The following is a 15,190-nucleotide window of genomic DNA, read 5'->3' on the forward strand; positions in this document are numbered from 1 at the left end:
GTGAAATATTCCAATTACTGTATTTTCATATCATTTTTTATCATGACTAAATGCATTTTTTGTAATAAAATATTAAAATATTCAGGTATAAGCATTTTTTGGGATTTTTTTTGTGTCTGAACTATCAAGATAGGCAGTTCTAAGTGTTTTTATACTGGCTTTAAGTATTTGCGGATTTTAGCTATTCGCATGGGCGGGGTGTGGTATGTATCCCCTGCGAATACAGGGGGTTTACTGTATTCTTGTTAGATATCAAAAGATGGAAATTCAGTATTAAAATAACTTTTAAATGAAATTGAAGTTACTGTAATTTCATTTGAAATTTAGCTTAATACATTAACCTTAAAATAAGAAATACATGGTTGACCTAAAAATATAGGAGTGTGAAGGTTAGTATACTATTTCTCTCTCCCCTCATTCCACTGATCTACTTTTAGAATTCTCAACCTCGTTTTTACAAATTCTTTGTTCTGTTTCTTTCTCTTTGTTCTGAAATGCCCTATGTCTCTATGTTTTAGAACTACACATTTACAGTTTGTAGACAGTACAGGTAAAATTAGACAAATTTAAAATTATCTACTGTGCAGTTAGACATACAGAGAAACAGTAATATGTAGGTTGCACTAACTATGAGAGAGAGAGAGAGAGATAGAGAGAGAGAGAGAGAGAGAGAATTATTAGAGAGACAGAGAGAGAGAGAGAATTACATAAGAAACCTTTGACCCGCTCATCAGCAACACTCCCTCTTCTTGTTATGTTAAATCGACATGTTTGACAGCTTTGCCTTAGAGCTTCTTAGAAAAGATGAGGGAAAGATATTTGTTTGTTTAAAATACGTATCACATACGAATTCTGTAATTATTATTATCATTGAAAGAGAAACCCACACGATTCTTGTGTATAACTTGTTTACTGGTAAATATTTACATATTACTTTGATCTCGAGCACTTCCAAGTCCTAACTGTGACCCTTTTTCAAGAGATGAGGTAGCCAGGCTGGTTCAAGGCCCAGCAATCTTCTGGAACTTCTTCTCCCTGTGCTGTCATTTATATGATGGCTGTCCTGGTTTCCATTCTCTTGAGAGTTGTTAATCTCCTCCTGTCGGTTTGATATCCTGATCTGATGGTCAGTGGTATTAATCCTTGTGGTATGTGAGTAGTCACCATCGGTCTGTTGGGCAGGAGACCTAACCTCCAGGTCAGAAGGGTTGATCTTAGCTTCTTTTAATATTAAAGATCGGCTTATGGGATCTTCTGAGTTGGTGTGATTGTTGTAGTATGTATTGGTGTGTATGTTGTAGTATGTCTTGTTAAAAAACTATACAGTTTGCATTTTGCATTTTTGTGTGTACATACTGTATATGTTTGAGTATTACTGTTCTAATTTTGGCCACCCAGTATTGTAAAAGGGGCCCAAAATTCCATTTATTAGTTGTAAGTTAGCTTATAGAATAAATTAATATTAACAAAAATTTAGTCTGAATAGCCTTACATATTTTCACTTGTAATCATCTGCCTTTACTTTATTTGACACTTTAATTGTCTTTTCGGGCTCCTACAGAGTCTTCTTTGTAGTCTTACCCTGGCTTGACAGAGATATCAATACCTGAGACTTTTCTTGCTGGAATTAGCTATGGTGAAGTGATTAACCCTGTAAACGCCGAGCCTCTATTTACAAAAACGTCTCCACATGATTAACAAGGCAACCGGAGTTAATACCAAAAGAAAAAGTTTTTTCAAAAATCACAGCACGCCCAAAGAGTTTTAAGATTAAGAGTTCATTTTTGGCTCATTTTTTTGTCATTGCCTGAAGTTTAGTATGCAACCATCAGAAATTAAAAAAATATCATTATCATATAAAATATTGAAATATATGACAGCCCACAAAAAAAATGTTCATATATAATCTTATACAAATCGCGCTGTGAACAAAACGGTTAAAGCTAACGGGTTATTTTTTTTTTTGTATTGTACACTAAATTGCGATGATTTTGGTATATAACAAATTGTAAAACGATCAAAGCAACACATAGAAAATATTATCACAAAATGATGCATGAATTCATAATAAATTGTAAAAAATGTTTTTTTCAAAAAAATTTACCATAAATCGAAATATTGTGCTAGAGACTTCCAATTTGTTGAAAAATGAAGCTAATTGATTGAATATTACTAGACTGTAAGTGTTTTAGCTTACAATTGCAGTTTTCGACCATTTCGGTCGAGTTAAAGTTGACCGAAAGTAGAATTTTTCTATTTATTGTGATTTATATGAAAATATTTCATAACTGATAAAAGCTACAACCATGAGTTATTTTCTGTTGTATTGTACATGAAATTGCGCACATTTTCATATATAAAACTTTATGTAACGACTAATATAAAACGGTGCAAACATTACGACAACGTGACGAAAGAATTTCTGAGATGTTAAAGAGGGCCGAGTTATCCCCTGGACGTAAGGAAAATGTTTTTTAAAAATTCACCATAAATCGAAATATTGTGCTAGAGACTTTCAATTTATTGCAAAATGAAGGTAAATGATTGAATATTATTAGAATGTAAGAGTTTTAGCTTACAATTGCATTTTTCGACCATTTCGGTCGAATTAAAGTTGACCGAAGGTTGAAATTTTGGCAGTTATCGTGATTTATGTGAAAATATTTCAAAACTGATAAAAGCTACAACCATGAGCTATTTTCTGTTGTATTCTACATGAAATTGCGCATATTTTCATATATAAAAGTTTATGTAATGACTAATGTAAAACGATGCAAACATTACGACAACGTGATTTTCAAGAATTTCTGAGATGTTCGGCCGAGTTAACCGCGAAAATCCAACGTAAGGAAAAAGTTTTTTTTTTTTTCAGAAATTCACCATAAATCGAAATATTGTGCTAGAGACTTCCAGTTTATTGCAAAATGAAGGTACATGATTGAATATTACTAGAATGTAAGAGTTTTAGCTTATAATTGCGTTTTTTACCATTTATCGAGTTAAATTTGACCGAAGGTTGAAATTTTGGCAGTTATTGTGATTTATATGAAAATATTTCCAAACTGATAAAAGCTACAACCATGAGTTATTTTCTTTTGTATTCTACATGAAATTGTGCACATTTCCATACATAAAACTTTATGTAACGACTAATATAAAATATGCAAACATTACGACAACGTGATTTAAAGAATTTCATTAGATGTAAGGAAGAAGTTTTTTTCAAAAATTCACCATAAATCGAAATATTGTGCTAGAGACTTCCAGTTTGTTGCAAAATGAAGGTACATGATTGAATATTACTAGAATGTAAGAGTTTTAGCTTACAATTGCGTTTTTTGACCATTTCGGTTGAGTCAAAGTTGACCAAAGGTTGAAATTTTGGCAGTTATCGTGGTTTATATGAAAATATTTCCAAACTGATAAAAGCTACAACCATGGGTTGTATTTTGCTGTATTTTACATGAAATTGCGCACATTTTCATATATAAAACTTTATGTAACGGCTAATATAAAACAGTTCAAAACTTACGACAAAATGACGAATTTCTGAAATTTTCGGCGAAGTTACCAAATGGGCGTAAGGAAAAAGTTTTTTTCAAAAATTTACCATAAATCGGAATATTGTGCTAGAGACTTCCAATTTGTTGCAAAATGAATGTAAATGATTGAATATTACTAGAATGTAAGAGTTTTAGCTTACAATTGCGTTTTTCGACCATTTCAGTCGAGTCAAACTTGACCGAAGGTTGAAGGTTGAAATTTTTTGTAGTCGACGTACGGTACGTCCACTCGGCACCCAACAGACAATTTTAGTCGACGTATGATACGTCCAGTCGGCGTTTAAGGGTTAAGTGAATTGCAGTCTCTCCTACTCAAGGGGAAGGGGATCCCTCTTGTCTTTGTTTGTGTCTGAGTTTCCGCAAAAACTCAGAAATTGTCAGTTCCTTATGACACAAGTTTTTCTCAATCCCATCCCTTCGACACTTCATAGATTATAGTCAAGACAAGATGCTGTTGCATCCAGTACAAGTTTTAAGGAACTCTATGCACAAAACTCAACACATTCCACCCAAATATTGGCAACTGTTTGTTAGTATCAACAGGCATAAGAATGAAGTATCCAAGACCACCATCTCATTCATGCGGGCTACATGTCATCTGGCAAAAGGGGCCAATTATATACCACCGATGAGAGCTCAAGAAGCCAGGAGCATTGCCCTGTTCATAGCAATGAGGAGGAACTTCTCAAGGTTTCAAGTACCAAGGGGAGGTCCTATCTACCCAACGGACTTTGCCTAAAAGTTCTTGGAAATCGCCTTTGGACCTGTGGTGGCTGGTTAACATGTTATGTTGCCGTCTGAGTTCCAAAGGACAGAACAGCATTTCATCTAAGGTTTATGATGGTACAGGGTTGGATAAAAGAAAGATGATTGGTTCTCTCTCTCTCTCTTTTAGCCACCTTCTCCTTGTAACCAATGGCAGTATTCTCACTGGTCAAGCCAGATACAGATTAGATAACATAGCACAGCTTCCAATCTCACTTTCATTAATTGGTATATGTGTTCTTCCTCATTTGGCAATGGCTGGGGGGGGGATTTATATCTGGGATTTTGCTATATTCTGATCTGGTCTTCCCTTCTCACATATGAAACCTAAGTTTTCCTCTTTTTTTTCCTCTTAGAGTGAGGTTACAAGCAAGCTACACTTTGGCATGACATTCTTCTTCCCTTGATCACTTACATGACTAGGAAGCTGACATTTCAAGGTGGAAGATCACTGGTCATTATCTCAAAAGAACTCTTCCTGCCAAAGGAGTGTCTCCATGTAACTGCCACAGGTTTCTATTCTTGTAGGAACAAATTACAAACTTTTAAAATTACCTTCATTTTTCCTATCCCTACAAACTTGAATTTTATTATCATAATCCCACCTCTAACCAACCTGTCACCTGCCCACTTGCTGAAGGCAAAAATGTCATCTACCAAGTAAGTGTAAATTACCTTGTCACCAAGTTTCAGTTACTGGACTATCTATCTCTAAACTATTTCATACAGGACTTAAGGTTTGTATAACTAGAAAAAATGCAAATCATCTTATAAATTTACGGTGTTTGTATAGAAATGTGGTGCTATTCACTTTGGTTAAAGAAAAGAGGAAAAATTTGAAAACATTAGTACCAAACATATAGAATGCTAAAAAGGTAAGTGAGAAATTTAAAACACCAGTCACCAGAAAAAGAATCTCTATATAAATATGAGTCTGGGTTCTTACCTGTTGACTTGATTCTATCTTGACTTTACCCAGCTTTAAATCTGCTAAACTCTCAGGAAGACTGTGTTCAGCATCATGACCTGGAGGACTGGTAGCAGCACTAGCAATAACAACTGCAACACCATCTTCAGTAATCCCAGGGGGCAGGGGACGATAATCTGACACTGCTGTTAGCTGCAATATAAAACAAAAGTTACACAAAGTATTAACAGTACTGCAATACATACCACAAGCAAATTGCCCAACAAAATATTAAAATATTTTGAAGACATTCACTGCTTTCCAGCATAGAAATTTGTTTAAAAATTTATTTTTAAAATACACACCTCTTTACTGTGAAAGTTGTATGAGACACTACTTATCTAATGATTAGAATCCCTCTGCTGGTACTGCCACCAAGAGGACTAATTCATTTGGCAGCAAGGACCTCTGAATAATGCTGGAAGCTCTTTGCAAGGGTTACCACTGCAGTCTGCAGCCTCAAGAAGGCCTGAGAGACAGAATCAGATCTAGAATGAGTGCAATGATCCACAACTAAATCGCTTGCTAAATTCTGTTTGATCTTGCCGTGACCACCCTTCAGCGACTGAGGACTAATTTTTCTGTGACTCATGCCAGGTTGGTCAAAGGAAGGAGACAACAGGCAAACATCACTTTACCTCCCCAACATATCCTGATTCCCTGTACCTCCAACAGTATGGGGGAGCATTACAGGGCATGGCTAAGGTATGGCTAACAGGCAGGGAGGGCACTGGCTCTTCCTCTGCCACAAGTGGGTGGTGGTAGATTGCATAGAGTTTGCAAATGTAGTCTTACGACTTGCTACATTGGATTCTAATTTCCTACACCTCATATTCTGAACAATATGGGGTGCTTTAAGTGATGAAAAAAAACCTCTTGAGGGAGAAGAATTACTAAGTACCCTGGAAGAGAGGGAAGACCCACTCTTTTGACGGATTGTGAAAACTAGAAAAGTTCTTACTTCTATCATTACTTCCTATTCTGGATTTAGAAGGACCCCATCGGTCTCTTTTTCTAATCTTTTCAGCTTCTTGCCTCTTTTTATACTTCAAATAATAATTCATAACATCATCTGCCCAAACACCACGCTGCCTGCTAGGTTATTGCAAGAGCAATCCTTGCTCCTTCGTTTTATGCACAGGTTGTGACTACCTTAGTTAAGGAGTAAAGGCAGGTGTCCCACTCTCTTACCTTTCATATCCTATTCATTTTGTCATTTTCTTCCTGACTGGTTATCCTACACAACAGACAAAAACAAATATAAAAAAAAAAATCAAACCAGCAACGAGTATACAGTATGTCAACAGCACTCTTCATTGTGTCCTTGCACACTGACAACATAGAGAAAACTGAATGGAAAACAATGGATGCTTGAACCAGTGGTTCACATGAAAGAGATGTGTCTTAGATGGTTTCACACTCTATTGACCTCCCACCTGATGTGGGTAATGCAGCTATCAAAGGGGTAAAATTCATTCAAACAATATAAACTAATGTTTTATATACACTTTGATTTGTGAAACAGCTAGGTAAGCACCGAAGAAGGAAGTTCCAGTCAAAAGTACACCATATGAAAATTCCAAGGCACAGAGGCAGCCTTTGCATATCACTGAGTGATGGCAAATCAGGAGCACTTTGCATCATTCCCATATGCAAGATGTTACTTATAAACTGGGTCCAGTATACAGAAACCACCAAAATTTTTGCACACGAAATATACAAAAAAACAAACAAACAAACAAACTGGGTTATAACTTGTAATTAATTTGAGCTAGTAATGGTAAATGCACCTTCTATGAATGTGGTGCAGTGCACATAACCACAAGGTAAAAAACTAACATTGTTTATTACTCACATTACTTCCCCATAAAAGGATCAACTAAGTGAATCAGAAAAGAAAAGATACCTATAGCAAACAAAAAGTAAAAAAAGCACAAAATAAAAAATGTATCAATAACAAGGCCCAGAAAACCAGAGAAATTACACAGGCAAACCTAGATAAGATGGGAATTCAGTCAGAAAAGGCACAAGACACAATAGAGTGCACACAATTTATGTCTAACTACATACAGTATATGAAATGACATTTTTATGATAAAATAAAGTTATATATATATACTTAATAAGTAATTACATTGCTTACAGTTTCACTCGCCGGCAGCTTAAAAATTTTGAAATTCGTGGTAGTGCTAGTGTCAGTGTAGGTGACTAGACCCCGCCCACTTTCAGGGTAAGAGAGGAACAACTTCAGCAGAGAGTGCAATTGTTTTTGCCCTTCTTTCCATATGAGGGGAGGAGGGAGGGCTTTGATTCATTATTACTTGGTAAGTAGGCCAGGGGCATCATTTAGGGGGGCTGGGGGGGCAACTGTCCCCCAAGACTCAAGATGGTCCCCCCAAGCCTCAACTTGCCCCCTCACCCCACCAAGCCCCAAGAAGTAACAGCAGCTGGTTTTCCATTATTCCCACCGAAATTCAAATGTGTCATCACATTAAGTTATATCTTTCTATCTATCTATCTATTTTATGTTTCAAAAAGCACATAAAATAGCTCAAAATAAAAAAAACCACCAGGTGATTAGGCTCGCTTCACTCACCAAACCGCCTTTGCCCCACCCCCATCAAAAATCTGAAATGACACCCCTAAAGTAGGCTATACAGTATATAAAATTTTATTTTATCATAAAAATGACATTTTTATGATAAAATAAAGTAACTACATAGCTATTAGTTTCACTTAACTGTGGCAGCTCTAAATTTGAAGTCCACGGTAATGTGCTATTGTTTTAGTGTAGGTAACTAGACCTCACCCACTACTGGGGGAGAATAGGTACAACAGTGCTGAAGAGCCGAATTCGTTTGTGCCCTATGTTCATGAGGTGGGAGGTGGGACGGCTTTGATCATGTAGTTACTTGGTAAGTACATATAAAACTTTATTTAATCACAAAAATGTCATTTTTATATAAGTAACTTACCAAGTAACTACACAGCTGAATCCCACACTGACAGGAGGTGGAGGCATGGACATTTTCCATCCAAAAACACTCATTAAAGGAGATGAATTTGAAATAGAAAGGTAGCTAGCATCGGTGTAATACTTATTATAAACTTACCTGGTGAGAGAGCTGTAGCAGGAAGATATTGACTCTGGTTGGGGCTCATCTCAACCTGCAGTGACAAGCCGAGAGTTGTCTCTACTTCAGTGGAAGAACCTTGCAGTCGAGGAGCACTCTGAAGACTGACAAGGCCATCCAAAATAAATGCCCTTGCCCTGGGTGCAGTACAATGAATACAACCAGAAATTTGTTGCCACACAATATTAAAACCATTACCCAAACATTAAAAAACTATGACTGGTGGGTACTCCTGGTACACGGCACCAACAAGCATCCCAAAACTCAGCATCCTTTAACAAGGCGAGGAGATAGAGGATTGGCAGGGATATCCCCTATCCTTCTTCATCCAATACCATGCCAGCCACGGCCAATGGGCCTAACATACTGCAATTATTATAGACTCTCCACATTGCACAAATAATGGAAGGCAAACACTGATTTTGACTTCCAGTAAGTTGACTGGAGAATCGTGGAGAGCGACAAGTTCTTCTTAAAAGCCAACAAAGTGGCGACTGCTCTAATCTCACGAGTTTTTACTTTAAAAACAAAGAGATCGTCTACTTGAATCTTTGATTGTAACTTGGAAATAACTCTTTAAAAAGAAGGCCAAGGCGTTCTTAGATAATGGTCATGAGGCAATTTTTTACTGAACACCATAGATTCTGAGAGGGACCTCTAATCCCTTTGGTCCTATCTAAGTAGTACTTAAGTGCTCTAACTGGGCAAAGAGTTCTCTGCTGGTCTGCTGGCCCAAGGATATCTAATAAAAGGATTTTGACAAAGGAAAATCTATTTCTGGAGAGGGGCCCGTGTGTCACCCGGTGAAATAGTCCATTCAGCACTTATTTCTAGGTAATTCCGTTGCTAGATACCAGAGAAAGCTAAATGAAATGCTGGAGTTACTACCCCAGAGCGAGCTCCACTAGATGGAGTCGTGTATGGAAAAGGGTGAACTACAAAACACGGAACCTTATCCTATAGAGATTCCCAATGTCAAAAGTCCCAACGAGAGGTGCCGATACAAGCCCATGCACTACTTTCATGGACTGTATACAAGGCAACACTAGCCGCATTCCATGTTAGCACCCACCTCACTAGAATGAAGTTTATCAAGGGAGGGAGAGAATGAAAAACAGGGTGGGTCACCGGGTGACATCGGGCCCCTCTCCAGAAATAGATTTTTCCTTTGTCAAAATCCTTTTTCTGGATCGGGTCCCGTGTCACCCGGTGAAATAGTAACAGAGAAATAAACATCATTCTTATGCTATTAAAGACTTAAATAGAAACGTTGAAAACTAGGAGAATTCTACCCTGAACATAAGTAAGGTCCTCTGAGTTCATGTAATGAAAATAATGTAAGTGGTCACCGTCTAAGATCATGAGCTTAGAATAGCACCTGAATAGGCTTGTATTAAGAAAATACTTCCTGCCTAATAGCAGACCCAATGACGGTGGCCCCCTTTTTAAAGGAGAGGACCTGACAAAATTGCGAGGTCCTGTCTAAAAAAGCCTGCAAGGAGAAAACTGGACACAGAAACAGACCTTGTAAAAGGGGAGTACTTTCCAGGGTGACCAATGAAAATGAGGACCTTCAATTGTAGATAGAAAGTTAGGGTGAGGAATTCACAACACTACCCCTGATGAGGGGAAACCAAACTGATTGGTTCCGCCAGACAAACCAAACTGATTGGTTCCGCCAGACAGGGCAGATAGTACAGGAAAACTAACACTAGAAGCTAAGCTGATTAAAAATTTTTGGGACTTCCTTAACAAGGAAAGATAAGAACAAGATGATTGTTGGTTACCGAAGCTAACTCCGATACATTACTCAAAGACCAGGAAACTGAATGTGGACGGAGTACTGTTCTTACACGAACACAGACCTTAGGGATGAAGGTTAAGGGCCTGTGAGTCTGGTTCCAACAAAACACTTTCCTCGAGGCCAATGCGGCCGCATCAGTACTGTAGCTTCGAAAACTATGTGAAGAGTGCTAGTTACTTAACTGCAGAACCATACTGCAGTAGAGTAGGATCCCTTAACTGATTTCAGGAAAACAGTAATAACAGGACCAATATCAGTTTCCTCCTAAACTGTAAGATTCACAAAGACCACAAAGCCAGGACATCAGAGTTTGAGGGGCTGGACGCAGGCTGAGTTTATACCAGACGGGACAGCTTGATAGTTTGTGGCTGAATTGGGTTGCAAACAGACCTACTTCCAGGCCCAGGAAAAGGTCACAAGACTACCTGAATGACGCTCCGCCTAAGGACTATTCCGACACCAGGGGGGAGGCCCTGGATAGGGAAAAAGCAGTGACCTTTTGGACCCCTACGAGAAGGGTGGTAGACAGAGGCACCTGCGTCTGTTGGTTATGGAGAAGAATGAACCATAACCTGAACGAAGCAATTCGAGTCCAAAACCACTTGTTTACGCAGCGCACTATTGCTGTTTGTTCAGAACCAGCCTAAAAAGGAAACCTCTTGGGGGGAAGAAGTTCCCAGGACAGGAAGACTGTCACCGCCCTCCAAAGCGTTGATATGGAACTGCCGAACGCGTGACCGACTAAGTACCATGTACTTCATTGGGCCAAAATATCCACCTCACCCGCCCAGAGAGGTGACGGTGTGGAATACTGAGGCCGGAGGGGAAAGCTGGAGAGGAACTGACTTCGGTAAGCACTTGACAGTTATGCAAGGCCGGGAGGCCACTATTCAAGCAGGAGGAATCAAGGAGACACGTCCCTGACTCCATCATACCCTCGGTCATAAACTCCAGCTTTGACTTCAGAAGGAGAACCGTCACTGAAGCAAACTGGAGAAAACCCAGGACTTTTCTTGGGCACGGGAGAGGTATGCTTGAGATGATGAAATGATAAGATGCCCTTGCTATCTCTTCCCACTTCCACTGGATTCATAACTACGGAAGGCTACCCTCCTGAATCAGGTGGGATTCCTTCCTGGTTACTTAGAAGCCCAAAGACTCTAGAAACCGATTATAATGACCGGCGTCCTCAGGCAATTCCCCCTGGCGCTGGGTGCCCAAATGAGCCAGGCAACTAGATATGCAGCTAGCATAGCCTACTAATACCGGCTGGTGAACTACGGTATTGTTCAAACTGGCAAAGACTCTGGAGCCGCATTGAGGAGGGCATGAACCTGAAGGGTCGCCTGCTCCCGAGTCTGAATCCCAAGAAGGATAGGACCTTTCTGCAACCAAGATGTGAAAGGAAGCGTCGGAAAGGTCTATAGAGGTGGTTACGGCTCCACGGCGCAGTAGGATCCGAACCCACAAGACTGTAAGCAACCGAGACTTGCCGCATGAATAAGGAAAACAAACGGGACACGCCCGGAAAAATTTTCCAGTGGAAGGGAACTTCCTTGGCAGACTGAAAAAGCCTGACAGGCATTCGCAAAGACCCCCAGAACTCTGGCCAGAGGCTGATTGAACCTGATTGGGGGACAACAGTCCAGCTCCACCCCGGCCCTGATAACTATACTCTGGGCCCAGGAACTGAAGTTCCAGTGGCCCTGAAAATGGTACAGCCTCCCCACCCATATGAGAAATACTACAGGGAGGAGGCTTGATTGCCTCCCGTGAAGCGAATGCCTTCCCAATTTCTCGGAGAGGAGTAGGATGCATCCCTGCTCCTATGATAACCCCGAGGGTCAGAGCCTCTGGCCAAATGTCTAGTGAAAATTCTTTCCTTAGGTTTTCGTATGAAGCAAAGAAAACTCCAGCGGGCACGTGGGGAGGCAGAGACACACATGGGCGTTACAAGGGGCTGATGTGTTGGCTGAACCCGCACACATCGAGGTGGAAGCTGGAAGTGAGAGCTGACGGCTGTCTAGGGGCAGAGACCTGAAGAGCCTGCACCACCGCCTGAGCAGGGGGCTCTTGAACTACATGAACTTCTTGCCGGACTTGGGACAGGTCCCGGCAAGATCAGACCGTTCCTGCTCGTGGGTAGACACCCATGAGAACGGAGGCTCTGGGTAACAATAGTAGCCCCAGACGGGCCGTAACAACGCCCACCTGGGGAAAAGATTAATTCTCCAGGTAAAACTGTTCATAAGATTTTTCAGCTCAAGTCGGACGGGCAAGCCTGACTTACCCTGTTTCAGCTTCCGAAAATTGACTCGGAAGCTTAGGAGCTGTATGCTGAAAAAATTAGAAGCGTAGTCCGGGGTTAGAAGATTCACTGTGAATGTATCTGTGATATCTGTCTCCCGGAAATGCCTCAGCGATACATTTTCAAAACAAGCCTGTTGATAAGAGGGGCTACATTCGAGCACAAGGGGTAAGAAACAGGGCTCTCAAAGAGAGCACGGTAAGACCCCACAGCTGGCGTGAACTTGGAATTCTCCGCCTGCCACTCCGTTAGAGTCCTCAGGGAGACGATGTGTCCAGCCCCCTAGCTGAGAGCTCACTTATGGATCCTGCCAGACAGATGCCATGCTCGTTCTGACAGTCTGGTAAAACCCGGATAAGAGGATACCAGACCGGAAGGGAAGAAATGCCCTTCCACCAACCTCCGTGGGTGCCCACACCCCGACAGGAGGGTGCCTTCATGCTGGGAAGCATAAAGGGAAGGCACCAAGATTCCCAGACTGGAGGGGAAAAGAGGTGGAGATGTCCGAAACGATAGAATTCGGACGGAGCAGGACTTAACAGGTGATCCATTGACAATGAGTCTTGAGATTAATCTCTTGGGATTTAAGCTCCTGGGAAAGGGAAGGCATGGACCATGATGTAGATAGTTAGTTTAATAGGTTGACAATGACCCTCATAACGAGCTCCTTATAAGGAGACCCGTAAAAGTTTTCAACAAAGGAAGGAGGGGGTAACCGCCTTGCTTTGCTTGGGCCGTGTCCCTTTCCAGAAGACGAGGCCAAACTCGTAGATGGCACCGGGATTAGAGATCCGAGACGTCCTTGAGGGGGCCGAGCGGGTCTTCTTGGTTTAAAAAAGGGTGGTCTTTTTTTTTTTTTTTTTTTTTTACTGACTTCACCTTAGGGACGGTAGACCAGGAACCGTCGAAAAAGGGATGAGAAGGTAACGAATCCCTAAGGGAAAAGTTTGCCTCACCTAATTCCGAGCTAAGCAGAAAAGGTTTGTCTCAATTATTCCTGCACCTACTTATCGCTCCGGGGACGATGTTCACAGGTCCGAGAACGAGACAGAAGGCATAACGTCTTCAGAAAACTCTCCGTAAACAATTAACTTGAGGCGAAGAGTTCACGAGACTTGCGGCCGGCCTCAGGAGGGGGAAAATTAGGACCCCAGACACCGGAGGAACAACTATCAATAAGTTATATAAGACGGAGTTTGGCAAAGGAAAAACCGATAGGTGTATATGAAACCTACCAATTTACAGTGAGAATCTCGCCGGAACGGAGTTTGGCGGAGGAAATCGATAGGCGTATATGAAACCTACCGATCCACCGAGAATCTCGCCGGACAGAGCCCAAACACCGAAAGATTAACTATTAATAAGCCACAAGAGCGGAGAACCGATAGGTTTATATGAAACCTACCGAATTAACGAGAATCCCGCCGGAGATGGAGTTCGAAAGAGCGACTATTAATAAGCCACATGAGGCGGAGCTTGACGGAGGTAAACCGACAGGTATATATGAAACCTCGGATTCATCAGGTAGCCTGCTCGGGAGAGCATAGCGCAAGAACGCAAATCTGCCGGTGCCAAAGCGACTAATAATAAGCCAAAGGAGGTGGCGTTTGGCGGCGATAAACCGACTGGTGTAAATAAAACCTCCACGGATTCATCAAGTAGCCTGCTCGGAGAGAGCATAGTGTACTTTACAACCTTCCGAGTCAAGAATAAGTCACATGAGGCGGAGTTTGGCGGAGACGAAACCGACAGGTATATATAAAACCTACGGGTTCATCAAGAAGCCTGCTCGAGGAGAGCATAGCGTACTTCATAACCTTCCGTGCCAAACTATAAATCCAAAACAGACTGCGCAACCGAATGGGAGCTATAGACTCCGTGACCGCTGGTTTGTTGTAGGATAGCGGAGCATTCCTGCACTTGACAAACCAGCCGAAAACGTATGAGAAAAGGGCATGCTGTAACGGATGCCGGCAGAGTACCGTAGCAGCCATAGCCTAGTCAGACCAGGAAAACCCCCGAAGAAAACCGGAGAGAAAACCGGGCTAACAGGACAAAACTCATAGACATAAAAACAGAGTCAACGGAACATTCCGACTGATCATGTTTGAACAAAATGTGACAAGGTTATGAACTGTTCGGAAGTGGGCGCACTCTGAGCCAAGAGAGGAAAACCCCGGAGGAGGATATCCTGAACGCAGTGATAGCGGTGGGGAATAAACGCCGACCGCTAAACACTAAAAACTGCCGTAGCAGTAAGCAAGGAGAGCGCCCAACAAGATAACGAAAACACCGAACAGATAGTAGCAAAAAGGAGGGGGAACGCCGAGTAAATAAAGCAGGAGACAGTTAGGTGGAGAACGCTAACTGGCCTCGTATGAGATCCCAACAGTGAGGTGCGAACATGTAGGAAGCACCACGAAGGGAAATAGTCGATGTAAAAGGAAGGGGAAGGATAGGCCAGGAGGTTGGTAACCCAAAGCAGCGACCAGGGTGGGACAGCACTCCCGGGCGCCCAGAATTCTCATAGATCCCCTCGCTATGTAAGCTGTGTTGCACGACAAGAGCGAGAGAAAAAGAGAGGAAGGGCAAAAACCTCTACGGCCAGGAGAGCAATGAAAGATAAAAGGAGTGTGAACAGGAGTGGGG

General features: G+C 41.4%; 1 protein-coding gene across 1 annotated transcript in view; it reads right to left on the bottom strand.

The window, feature by feature from the left end:
- The window catches only part of Cog3 (conserved oligomeric Golgi complex subunit 3), a 200,283-nt gene that overhangs the window by 130,933 nt on the left and 54,160 nt on the right, over positions 1 to 15,190 (bottom strand). The window contains exon 2 of the mRNA XM_067123036.1: positions 5,275 to 5,448. Within this exon, the coding sequence (XP_066979137.1) occupies positions 5,275 to 5,448 (174 nt within the window). The remainder of the gene's footprint in view (positions 1 to 5,274; positions 5,449 to 15,190) is intronic.

The sequence above is a fragment of the Macrobrachium rosenbergii genome, chromosome 21 (genome assembly GCF_040412425.1).
Source record: "Macrobrachium rosenbergii isolate ZJJX-2024 chromosome 21, ASM4041242v1, whole genome shotgun sequence".
NCBI classification, from domain to species: Eukaryota; Metazoa; Arthropoda; class Malacostraca; order Decapoda; family Palaemonidae; genus Macrobrachium; species Macrobrachium rosenbergii.